Here is a 13,260-nt window from a genome sequence, read left to right as displayed (position 1 = left end):
TTCAACAGGAGCTGAGCTGCAGTACTGGAGATTGGCCACTACGCAGTGTATGCAGCTGTAGTGTTCTGACTGCATGCACTGTTCACATATGAGCTGTAAATAGCTGATTGGTGAGGAAGGCAGGAGCTGGATTGCCACCGAGCTGATGCCATCCCCCTATCCCTATCATCAAAATCTTATGCCTAGAAAACCCCTTTGATCCCTGCGATGATTTACCTAGGAAAGTCCAGACGATTTCTCCACTTGGATAAGCCATATTCTCCTTTAAAGGGACAATCCAGTTAGATTCAAAGAGTATCTCTTGCTCTGGAGAACCTTTCCTACATAGCAGGGAAACTGGATACTTACTGACCGCCAATGGGGCACTTTGAAAAATTGTCCTGTGACTCTTCTAACAATTAGTAACAATCTAGAGCAGTGAACTACTTTAAAAAGGGACCTGTTACCAAGTCAAAAGTGGCCAGTTTTTGCTATTATTTTATCCCTGCTGTTCCCCAGAGTATGCCATATTTTGTTTTTTATAAATCCGCCATACGGTTCCTGAGATATGGACCATTTCATTAAGTGCTATTTTATTTTTAAGCCTCACAGGATCCTCAGGGGCGTGTCTTTAGACTGCTTACCTGAGCCACGCCCCTTGTTAGGACCATAAAAACAAAGCACTAAACAAAAAGGCCCATATCTCAGGTGCCGTATGGCGGATTTGAAAAAAATAAAAAGCAAATCACTTAGAGGAAGAGCTAGAATAAAATAAGAAGACATACTGGACACTTTTGACTTGGTGGCTGGTCTCCTTTAAGACCTAGTTTCTGGTATAATATCAAACAATCCATTGATAAGAGTGGTGTTACTTCTAAAAAAAAAAAAACAAAAAACATTTTTTTCCTTATCCCTGACAATATCTTAAAGGGGTAATCAATTAGACCCGGGGTCATACCTACCTTCTCTTCTTCCAGTACAGTCGGTGTTCTTCTGCTGTGAGAAGGGCGGTAGGTGGTGTGATAATAATAATGGCCATCTCTTTGGCACACACATTTTCCTTGCAGATGCAAATCTTAGCAATGGAAAAATGTGACAATGTCTTGTACAAGGCTCTTTTAATCACATTTTGATCCAGAGAAGAGAGCCGCCATGGGGCCCCGACCGATATTACTGTAATATCTGTGCAGCTGTGAGCCGTCTGCCCTTTCTATTGACGGAGATAATAATGCACATGGATTTCATGACTCGGCTTATGGATCACTGGAGAGCGGTAATGATCGCTGTGACAATTAGGAGGGATTGTATTAGGGATGTGGAGGATGCAGTGACAAAGGGCTCCAATGTTTGGGGTAAAAACAGACAAAACGATAAGTGTCATTATCTTCTGAGACAATTAACCCCATCAGGGATGCACACTACGATTCATAGGCATCCAAGTTTAAAAGGAACCAGAAAATGACCTATTGTTTAAATGAGGCTTTTACGAACAATATAATAAAAAATATTGGCAATGTTACCTCCTCCCCCATATATCACAATCTTTATTAAAAAGAAAAGTACAAAATTTGCAGTTTAGATTCTATCTTTGTTGTTTCAGGAAACAACACATGTACATTACATTAGCAGCAAGAATAAACATTGACCCTGTGTTTTGTATTTGAAGCATCTAATGAGCGTGTGCAAAAGTTAAGGAAGGCGGAGCAAGATCAGATGTGACGTTGCCTATTTTTAATGTGTGGAGAGGAGTTACCTGTCTCCCCCCCTCCATGTCTGTATGGACAATCTGCACTGGGCACAGTCATGGGCAAAATAAGAGGGTCTTCCCCAAGCCATTCCCACCAAGTTATAAGTGACAATTGTCCAAAATGTCTTGTGCTGAAGTGTTAAGATCTCTTTTCACTGAAACTAAGGGGCTGAGACAGACCCTTTAAAAACATTATCATAGCAAAATCCTTCCTGCACTAAACTGTACAGTGGGAACGTGCAGTCAGGGGGTAAGGTTCTCCTGGTGGTCACCAAATCCAGACTCCTCCATCAGATACCAGATACAGAAGTGCGTCACCGCACAGGACACATTTCCTCCAGAGTCCAGTGGTGGCGGCTTTACACCACTCCATCCGACACTCATCATTGTGCTTGGTGATGTAAGGCTGCACGCAGCTGCTTGGTCATGAAGCTCCTGGTGGGGCCGCAGTGTTTGTGCTGATGTTAGGTCTGGACACTGCAGTTATGGCGTCAGCAGCGCTTTGGTGACTTTTCTGCCCCCGCTCCGTGATATTATAGGGTCTCCACTTTGCGTCTGAGTTGGTGGGAATTTCTCAGGATTGGTGGGGGTACCAGCACTCAAACCCCTCCCATGATATGGACCAAGGATAACTTCCAAACTTGAGACAACCCCTATAAGGGTGCAGTTGCTTGGGTATACGGTAAGGGGCAGTAATGATGACCTGACCCCATTATTAGCCGCACATTTACACTTTGGTAATCATACATTTCATTCTTTTTATCCGGTGATCATTAACTCTCCCGCCAGTAAAGAACATGTTGGCGTTTATATATATATATAAAAAAAAAAAAATTGGGAATAAAGTAATAAAAAAGGTAATAAAGAAAATGACTTTCCGCATGGTGTGGAGTAAATGAACTTCACAGACATGTCAATTAATGGGAAAACGGGGCTTGTGGAGCGGAGGGAGGGACGGCTCACCGGTACGATCCGGGCGCCGCAGACAATGTGCTACAAATAGACATAAAGACTGTTATTACGTGGCGCTCGTTCTGCATATTACAAACACTCGCCTTTTCTTTTCGGAACGGTGAAAATACTTTTGGAGGCACCAGAAGAGCTCCCGTGGCTTCCATTAGAGACGGATTTAAAAAGGTCACCGTTTGCTGCACTTTTAGCCATAAAGAAACTTTAGAAGGGGGAAAAAAAAAAAAAAAATTACCATAAAATTAGCCCCACTGTGCGGGAAAATGGTCCCGCTGACTTAATTTACTGTACTATTCCGTGCGAGAAAAAAAAAAGACTGCCCACGCAAAAGATTAGCAGCCTGATCTCCAGCGTTATTTCGCCAACACCAGAAGGGCTTGTTCTCCTTTTTTTTACATTTTGCCACTACCCGGGGCGAAGCGGCGAAAGAAGAAAAGGAATCCGGGGTAAACTGCCGTCATCAAGGGGTTACTTGGCTCAGAATATGGCAATGACCTATTTTTGCTCAGCAGACGGCACGCGGGGGGCCGAATTTTCATAATAACTTGTGTTAAGAAAAACTAAGTAAATAGGGCATTTGGAGGCCCTCAAGCCGATGTGCCTGGAACGTCGTGTGATTACAAGGTGTCTCGGACAGAACGTTAGAAAGCATCCAAATACTCCCAAGCCTGAGTATCATCTGCTCATCCAGGGCCACCTGATTCATGCTTTTGTCTACACTGTTGTAAATCCTGATGTATACCCTAAATGGGATGTCCACGATTACAAAAACGCGGCTGCTTTCTTTCAGAAACAGCGCCACCTCTACCCATGAGTTGAGTCTGATATTCCATCTCGGCCCCATTAAAGCGAATAGGGCTTAGCTGCAATACCACGTGGGACCCGCCCTGGGCAGAGGTGGCGCTATTCTAAAAAAAGCAGCCACGTTTTACTAATCCAAGAGGTTAAATATTGGGGATTATTTTTATAATGTTTTTTTTTGGGGGGGGCATTTAGATAGCACATGTAGGTCACGCCGGATGCTCAAAGTAGCAAGAGCAGCTGTTTTGGTAAAAATCAAAAATCAAATTTTAAATAGTGCACATGAACATTAGCAGCAATAGACTTAGACCCGATTTGTTTGCATATAGTATTATGTGACCATATACTAATCTGGGCAATGGTTATTGTGAAGGGAGGGGGAGGAGGTGAGCTGTGACATCTCCTAATATGAATAGTGGATTCTGTATAACCTACTGTATAGAAGTGTTATCTATATTTCTAATCCTGTCTGTGATAATGAGGCTGCTGTAAAGTCTTCTGAAACCAGAAGTATGTGTGTAGTATAAGGCCTATATCCAGTATGAAAATTGCAAAATGTCTGTTTTTTAATATAGAAAATGATGCAGAGAATTGAAACTAGACAGACTGAATCAAAACGTAAGAAAGAAAAACATTTCACATAAAAACCTGGTCAATTCAGATTCTTTTAACAGCTGGTGATCCTATAGACAGACCCTGACCCTATCTATTGTACTGAAGAATCTAAGGAGCCTGGAAGGTGTGTTATTAGTCATTGCAAAGGAAGAGGAGGCGAGCTGTGACATCCCCTATGGTGATTGGTGGATCTTGAGTTATCTACTGTCTATAGAGGTGTACTGTTATCAATCAGTCATTGTACAGGAGTAGGTGAGCTGTGACATCACCTATTGTGAATGGTGGATCCTGTGTTATCTATTGTACAGTTGTGGCCAAAAGTATTGACACCCCTGCAATTCTGTCAGATAATACTCAGTTTCTTCCTGAAAATGATTGCAAACACAAATTCTTTGGTATTTTTATCTTCATTTAATTTGTCTTAAATGAAAAAAACACAAAAAGAATTGTCCTAAAGCCAAATTGGATATAATTCCACACCAAACATAAAAAAAAGGGTGGACAAAAGTATTGGCACTGTTCGAAAAATCATGTGATGCTTCTCTAATTTGTGTAATTAACAGCACCTGTAACTTAACTGTGGCACCTAACAGGTGTTGGCAATAACTAAATCACACTTGCAGCCAGTTGACATGGATTAAAGTTGACTCAACCTCTGTCCTGTGTCCTTGTGTGTACCACATTGAGCATGGAGAAAAGAAAGAAGACCAAAGAACTGTCTGAGGACTTGAAAAACCAAATTGTGAGGAAGCATGAGCAATCTCAAGGCTACAAGTCCATCTCCAAAGACCTGAATGTTCCTGTGTCTACCGTGCGCAGTGTCATCAAGAAGTTTAAAGCCCATGGCACTGTGGCTAACCTCCCTAGATGTGGATGGAAAAGAAAAATTGACAAGAGATTTCAACGCAAGATTGTGCGGATGTTGGATAAAGAACCTCGACTAACATCCAAACAAGTTCAAGCTGCCCTGCAGTCCGAGGGTACAACAGTGTCAACCCGTACTATCCGTCGGCGTCTGAATGAAAAGGGACTGTATGGTAGGAGACCCAGGAAGACCCCACTTCTTACCCCGAGACATAAAAAAGCCAGGCTGGAATTTGCCAAAACTTACCTGAAAAAGCCTAAAACGTTTTGGAAGAATGTTCTCTGGTCAGATGAGACAAAAGTAGAGCTTTTTGGGCAAAGGCATCAACATAGAGTTTACAGGAGAAAAAAAGAGGCATTCAAAGAAAAGAACACGGTCCCTACAGTCAAACATGGTGGAGGTTCCCTGATGTTTTGGGGTTGCTTTGCTGCCTCTGGCACTGGACTGCTTGACCGTGTGCATGGCATTATGAAGTCTGAAGACTACCAACAAATTTTGCAGCATAATGTAGGGCCCAGTGTGAGAAAACTGGGTCTCCCTCAGAGGTCATGGGTCTTCCAGCAGGACAAAGACCCAAAACACACTTCAGAAGGCACTAGAAAATGGTTTGAGAGAAAGCACTGGAGACTTCTAAGGTGGCCAGCAATGAGTCCAGACCTGAATCCCATAGAACACCTGTGGAGAGATCTAAAAATGGCAGTTTGGAGAAGGCACCCTTCTAATATCAGGGACCTGGAGCAGTTTGCCAATACTTTTGTCTGGCCCATTTTTGCGTTGAAATCTCTTGTCAATTTTTCTTTTCCATCCACATCTAGGGAGGTTAGCCACAGTGCCATGGGCTTTAAACTTCTTGATGACACTGGGCACGGTAGACACAGGAACATTCAGGTCTTTGGAGATGGACTTGTAGCCTTGAGATTGCTCATGCTTCCTCACAATTTGGTTTCTCAAGTCCTCAGACAGTTCTTTGGTCTTCTTTCTTTTCTCCATGCTCAATGTGGTACACACAAGGACACAGGACAGAGGTTGAGTCAACTTTAATCCATGTCAACTGGCTGCAAGTGTGATTTAGTTATTGCCAACACCTGTTAGGTGCCACAGGTAAGTTACAGGTGCTGTTAATTACACAAATTAGAGAAGCATCACATGATTTTTCGAACAGTGCCAACACTTTTGTCCACCCTCTTTTTTATGTTTGGTGTGGAATTATATCCAATTTGGCTTTAGGACAATTCTTTTTGTGTTTTTTCATTTAAGACAAATTAAATGAAGATAATAATACAAAAGAATTTGTGTTTGCAATCATTTTCAGGAAGAAAGGGGTGTCAATACTTTTGGCCATAACTGTAGAGGTGTTATAGTCATTGTACAGGAGGAGGTGAGCTGTGACATCACCTATTGTGATTGGTGGATCCTGTGTTATCTGCTGTGTAAAGAGGTGTAATCAGTCTTTGTAAACCTGCCTCTGATGACAATAAGACTGCTAAAAATGCTGAAAAGTCTATAAAAAAAAAAAAAAAAAAGCTAGTGGCCAGTGTGGAAATTGAAGGATTACTAATTTTGTGGATTTTTTAGAAATAAAGATTGCAATATGAAAAAAAAATCAAATATTTTTGGAAAAGTATATGTAACAACACGTAACCTGATTTAAACAATAGGTCACTTTCTGATGATGAACTCCCTTTAAAGCTGGGCAAAGATGTGAGAGAGTTGTGAGTCAAATAAGCGGAAAGCGACCCCTGCATGTATTCGGTAGACAGACACCTTTGGCAGATGCTCTTCCGAGCACGTTCGCTCATTACTGTTCATAAATCAATAGTACATGTGATAATAAGCAACTCTGTAGTGTATCGTATCAGAGAAATCAACTTTTTTGTCCAGGACTGATCCTTTAGAAGAGTCGGACGGCTGTAAAACTCAGACGAGGATCACAATGCAATCCTTGGACTAGCCGACCCGACCGCCAGTCTCAGCATTGTGTTGCGCTCTTCGTCTTAGTTTGACTCATTCCTAAATCCACTGTAAAATCTGTCTTTAGTGATTACACATTTTGCCATCATGGAGATAATAGATGACAGTTGGTGCCTGTAATGTTCTATGAAGGGGGAGGAGCCAGAAACAGACATCGATTCTACTGCACGGTCTCCCGGAATGTCAGTTACATTTTGAATTCAACATTCCGTTTCCTTGTTTTTTCCTAACATTTCTCATGGAAGAGTTGGGAGACCACCATTAACATGAGACGATCGTCCGGTCTTGCTAAATTTGGCACGTTTTGCCGACTTTACCGTGTGCGGGGTCCTTACAAAACATTCTCATTTATTACAAGGAAAATTAGACAGGTTATCATCAAAAACTGATCCCAGTGATCATGTGATCGCTATAGGTCTGGCTTATCAGCATCAATAAAAGCCCAAATGAAAGCGTTAAGTCCTCCAGAGCAGAGGCTCGTTCTCATAAGACATCCCATAGGACGTCCATAAACCCTATATAAGGGGAAGATGGGACAGCGCATATGTGAGTTCACCTTGTCACGTCACATGAGCATTTACAGCACAGCCATAACCTCGTGAACCCGACGAGTTCATAAAGCAAAAAAACAGAAAATCTATATTCTGAGCTCAGAGGAAGTGAATTATGAGGTGACCTTGTGATCCTCGGGGGACGCTGCACTCAGCTTATGGCCACTTACTGCCTCTCATGTGATGGAGACATAAGACCGCGTGCGACCCGGAATCGATAATTCCCAAGCGCTCTGTAATGCGGTTGGATGCATGACGCATTTATTACGGTACCTCAGTCCATTTCTCGTTTACTTCCAGCAATAAAACGCAGAAGGGGTCAGATTTGGAGGCGACGTCCCGATCCAGGAGGTTTTGGCAGGAGACAGAAAGTTCCACTCTGCACACGCAGTACTGGGATCCCACCGGGGCGGCGGACGAGGAGCTGTAAGTGTACGCCATGGGGGGCAGCCGGGGACGGCAATCTGAAAGGAAGAAGAGACGGGTCAGGACACGGCCATCAGCATAAAGGAGCACCCACCTCCATCCTACATAAGACACGGCCATCAGCATAAAGGAGCACCCCACCTCCATCCTACAGAAGACAAGGCCATCTGTATAAAGGGGCACCCCACCTCCATCCTACAGAAGACACGGCCATCTGTATAAAGGGGCACCCCACCTCCATCCTACAGAAGACAAGGCCATCTGTATAAAGGGGCACCCCACCTCCATCCTACAGAAGACAAGGCCATCTGTATAAAAGGAGCACCCCATCTCCATCCTACAGAAGACATGGCCATCTGTATAAAGGGCACCCCACCTCCATCCTACAGAAGACACGGCCATCTGTATAAAGGGCACCCCACCTCCATCCTACAGAAGACACGGCCATCTGTATAAAGGGCACCCCACCTCCATCCTACAGAAGACACGGCCATCTGTATAAAGGGGCACCCCACCCCCATCCTACAGAAGACACGGCCATCTGTATAAAGGGGCACCCCACCTCCATCCTACAGAAGACAAGGCCATCAGCATAAAGGAGCACCCCACCTCCATCCTACAGAAGACAAGGCCATCTGTATAAAGGGGCACCCCACCTCCATCCACGGGAATTCCGGACGTGTGCACATAGCCTAAGTAACTCACTTATGAATATTAATATAGTCCGGCAATCTGTTGCTCCTTGACCGTTATGTCACTGCAAGTCCCAGCATGCCCACGTGATCTATATTTGCTGTACAGCTTAATGTAATCTATTGATCCTCATTATCAAGCCTTTTAGGCTGACAGTGGTGCTTTGGATGCTGCACAAAAAGGGTTTTTACATAGGACTGCATTAATGGGGTTTCCCACCTAAGTAATGGCCTGTCACTAGAATAATGCTGATGACACCCAGTTATACACATTGTCTCCTGACATCACCCCTGCATTACTACAAAATACCAGTGATTGTCTTTCTTCTGTCTCTAACAACATGTCCTCCCCCTCTATCTAAAACTGAACCTGAACCCGCTGTCTTGGGCTCACATATGACTCAGATCTTCATTAACTCCCCACATCCAGTCATTCGCTCAGGTCACCTGCACCTTAAAAACATCTGTAGAATTTGACTTTTTCTTACGTTTGACTCTGCAGAGACTCTTACTGTCGCTGTTATTCATTCTCATCTAGACTATTGTAACTCTCTACTAATCGGTCTCCCTCTTACTAAACCCTCCTCTCTCCAATCCATACTGAATTCAGCAGCCAGGATCATATTCCTCTCTAGCCTCTACATTGATGACTCCACCCTGTGCCAGTCATTACACTGGTTACCCATCCAGTCCAGAGTTCAATATAAACGTATCACTCTCACCCACAAAGCGCTCCACGGTTCAGTACCACCCTACATCTCCTCCCTCATCTCACTCTACCACCCTCCCCACACCCTCCATTCTGCTAATGACCCAAGACTAACATCCTCTATATTCCAAACCGCCCACTCCTGTCTCCAAGACTTCTCAAGTGCTTCTCCAATTCTCTGGAATGCACTACCCAGGAAAATTCAATTAATCTCCATTGTCCTAAAAACACATTTCTTTAGACTGGCCTATCGTCTCACCTCGCTTATCTAACTATCCCTGTTTTGCCCTTATATGCAGATATATATATATATATATATATATATATATATATATATATATATATATATATATATATATATAACTTAAACCAATTCCAAATGGTGTCAATGATGCACTTTACATTTTTTTTTGCGTCAGAAATATGTACTTCATATCATCTTGGTGACCCTATATAAGAGCATCATCATGATGCAGAGCAATGATGCATACCCCCAGGATCGTTCAGCTCGGCTACATCTCCTTGCTGCAGATACCAGAGTGCACGGATTTCCCATCCCCGATGCTTGTAGCATGGATCGTCCGGACAGGACGCCTCGTCCTTGTAAAAATCCTATAACGGTTCCTTTTCTGTAACCATGAGCGTCGTACGCTGCCCCATTGTCACTCATCTCGGGGGGACGCGCTGCGTTACCTACTGACCGGCTTCACAAAGGCAACCTTCCCTTACAGAAAAGCCTCATATCACAAGGAAAAGGATCAATCCTCATTGATTGGCTGCCCGTGTTCTCTAGTATTATTCCCTTAATATTTATGGAAGACACATATGTAATAAAAGGAAACAAAAATCTGCTGCCTTAAAGGGGATGTCCAACTAGCAAAGCACCCGTGACGCTGCGCTGACTGGTGGATGTCCAGTGCCGCAGCGGACAAGGCACCCATTGGAATCAGTGAGTTATACCGGTCACACTGGAGTGACAAAGAGAAAAATAACACACCTTTTTGTCCCTAAAAATTTTTGAGGTAAGCTGAATACATAGAAATTAATTTCAAAGGGCATTTCTTTTTTGCTACCCCATCTGAGAGCATGATGTAGGGGCAGAGAACCTGATTCAAACGATGTGTCATTTACTGGGCTGCTTGCTGTCATCTAGATAAAGTTCCCGTTTTCTCTGCTACAGATATTGCAGTGCTCAGAATGCTGAGCCCTGTATAACCACGGCCACACCACTGATTGGCAGCTTTCTGCCTATGCACAGTGCATACAGAAAGCTGATGGTGGTGTGGGTAGGAATATTCAGCACTTATGAATATGGACGACTTCTTTACTAATCTCCTGATGATAAAACAGTGATTTTATCAAAACTACAGCAAGCAGCCCAGTAAGTGACACATTGCTGGAATTCATCTCTCTTTCCCTACATCATGCTGCTTTCAGATTACATAGCAAAAAAACTTCTTGACAGACTCCCTTTGAAAACAGACCATTAAAAAGGGCTGGTCTCAAGAGGGTACCGGTCCCGGGTCCCTGCATCTCAGAGATGGTGAGACGCGTGTACAGCCTGTAAAGCAAGCAAATAGTTCATGAGCCAAAGTGTATTAAATCATCACCGACCTGACTAGAGATCTAAGCAGCAGCAGTGAGGAGGGACCCTGAGGAGCTGCCAATCAGTATAGGTGGGAGGAGATACAGCAGCAGGGAGGAGGGACACCGAAGAGCTGCCAATCAGTATAGGTGGGAGGAGATACAGCAGCAGGGAGGAGGGACCCTGAGTAGCTGCCAATCAGTATAGGTGGGAGGAGATACAGCAGCAAGGACACCGAGGAGCTGCCAATCAGTATAGGTGGGAGGAGATACAGCAGCAGTGAGGAGGGACACTGAGGAACTGCCAATCAGTATAGGTGGGAGGAGATACAGCAGCAAGGAGGAGGGACACTTTAGAGCTGCCAATCAGTATAGGTGGGTGGAGATACACAGCAGCAGGGAGGAGGGACCTTGAGTAGCTGCCAATCAGTATAGGTGGGAGGAGATACAGCAGCAGTGAGGAGGGACAATGAGGAACTGCCAATCAGTATAGGTGGGAGTAGATACAGCAGCAAGGACTCTGAGGAGCTGCCAATCAGTATAGGTGGGAGGAGATACAGCAGCAGTGAGGAGGGACAATGAGGAACTGCCAATCAGTATAGGTGGGAGGAGATACAGCAGCAGTGAGGAGGGACACTGAGGAGCTGCCAATCAGTATAGGTGGGAGGAGATACAGCAGCAAGGACCCTGAGTAGCTGCCAATCAGTATAGGTGGGAGGAGATACAGCAGCAGTGAGGAGGGGCAATGAGGAACTGCCAATCAGTATAGGTGGGAGTAGATACAGCAGCAGGGACACTGAAGAGCTGCCAATCAGTATAGGTGGGAGGAGATACAGCAGCAGGGACACTGAGGAGCTGCCAATCAGTATAGGTGGGAGGAGATACAGCAGCAGTGAGGAGGGACACTGAGGAGCTGCCAATCAGTATAGGTGGGAGGAGATACAGCAGCAGTGAGGAGGGGCAATGAGGAACTGCCAATCAGTATATAGGTGGGAGTAGATACAGCAGCAGGGACACTGAAGAGCTGCCAATCAGTATAGGTGGGAGGATATACAGCAGCAGTGAGGAGGGACACTGAGGAGCTGCCAATCAGTATAGGTGAATGGAGATGCAATAGGGTATGGGGAAAACGAGAGCTGTCTATCTGAACAGCAAGAGGTGCACCGAGAATTTGTCAAGCAGGCTAGATGAAAGACTCAACTAACTTACAATAAGCATTATACAGCCATCACAAAATTGATTTTCATAGTAAGTCAACCAGGCTCATCAGGTCTTGGAGATCTTTTTAATAGCATATGCTGTTTATATTGTGATATATGGTGAAATATCCGCTGTAAAACAGATTTATCAGGAGAGCTAAAAAGGGCCTTTGTAACAAAAGTGTGAAGAAAAATATGCAGCTGGTAACATTTGAAGCTCTTGCTGCATCTTATCTCTCAAACTGTTCTGCTTTCATGAGGAACACGGAGCACGCTGCATTCATGCTATATACCGGCATCTGCAGTCCTGATAGTCACTGTCCCCCTTTGTCAGACCCTTTGTGCAGCGCAGCACTGGAAACTGCAGAACCCCCCTATCCTGCCGATCTCCGTTCTCATTGCACGTCATTCTTACAAATCTGAACCATCTCTGCCCCGGATCCACACAATGGCTCCTTCACCACCTCCATCCCTAACCAGGTCATCAGTCCCTCTGGAGATGGAGCTGCTGTGACCTTGCACAAGCTCCTTCAGGAATAGGACTTCTTCCTTCTGGCTGTACAAAAGAAAAAGCAACTACCTAGATCCTTGATTACAGGGCGAACATCTACATTCAAAAATATTTTATAGACAGCGACTTGATAAAGTATTCATACCCCGTGAAATTTTATACAGTTTTTCACATTACACCCACATACTTAAATGTTTTTTATTGGGATTTTATGCGATGCCAACACTAAGTAGCCAGTATTTGTGAAGTGTGAAGATAATACATGGTATTTTTTTTGTTACTTATTTTAAAAATATAAATATGAAAATAGTGACGTGCATTTGTATTTCTGCCCCCCTGTAGATTGATACCCCTGAATAAGATACTGAGTGACCAATTACCTCAAGAAGTCACAATTAGTAAATGGAGTCCGCCAGTGTGTAATTTATTCTCAATATAACTACAGCTGTTATGTGAAGGCCTCAGAGGTTTAAGAACATTAAGGATCAAGCAGGATCATGAAAACTAAGGAGCACACCAGACAGGTCAGGGATAAAGTTGTGAAGAGTAAAGCAGGGTTAGGTTATAAAAAAAAAAAATACTCCAAGCTCTGAACATCTCACAGAATACTGTTCAATGCATCATCCAAACTTGGAAGTAGT

The 13,260-nt window shown here is 43.9% G+C and overlaps 1 protein-coding gene across 1 annotated transcript in view; it reads right to left on the bottom strand.

Moving 5' to 3' along the window:
- The window catches only part of CPNE2 (copine 2), a 75,903-nt gene that overhangs the window by 32,048 nt on the left and 30,595 nt on the right, over window positions 1–13,260 (bottom strand). Inside the window, exon 2 of the mRNA XM_073582484.1 lies at window positions 7,772–7,962. Coding sequence (XP_073438585.1) covers window positions 7,772–7,939 — 168 coding nt within the window. The 5' untranslated portion in view covers window positions 7,940–7,962. The remainder of the gene's footprint in view (window positions 1–7,771; window positions 7,963–13,260) is intronic.

Source organism: Dendrobates tinctorius, unplaced genomic scaffold (assembly GCF_039654945.1).
Source record: "Dendrobates tinctorius isolate UK_male_01 unplaced genomic scaffold, ASM3965494v1 ptg000009l, whole genome shotgun sequence".
Lineage (NCBI taxonomy): Eukaryota > Metazoa > Chordata > Amphibia > Anura > Dendrobatidae > Dendrobates > Dendrobates tinctorius.
Note: the sequence above shows the minus strand (reverse complement) of the source record. Positions and strands in the feature narration are given on the sequence as shown.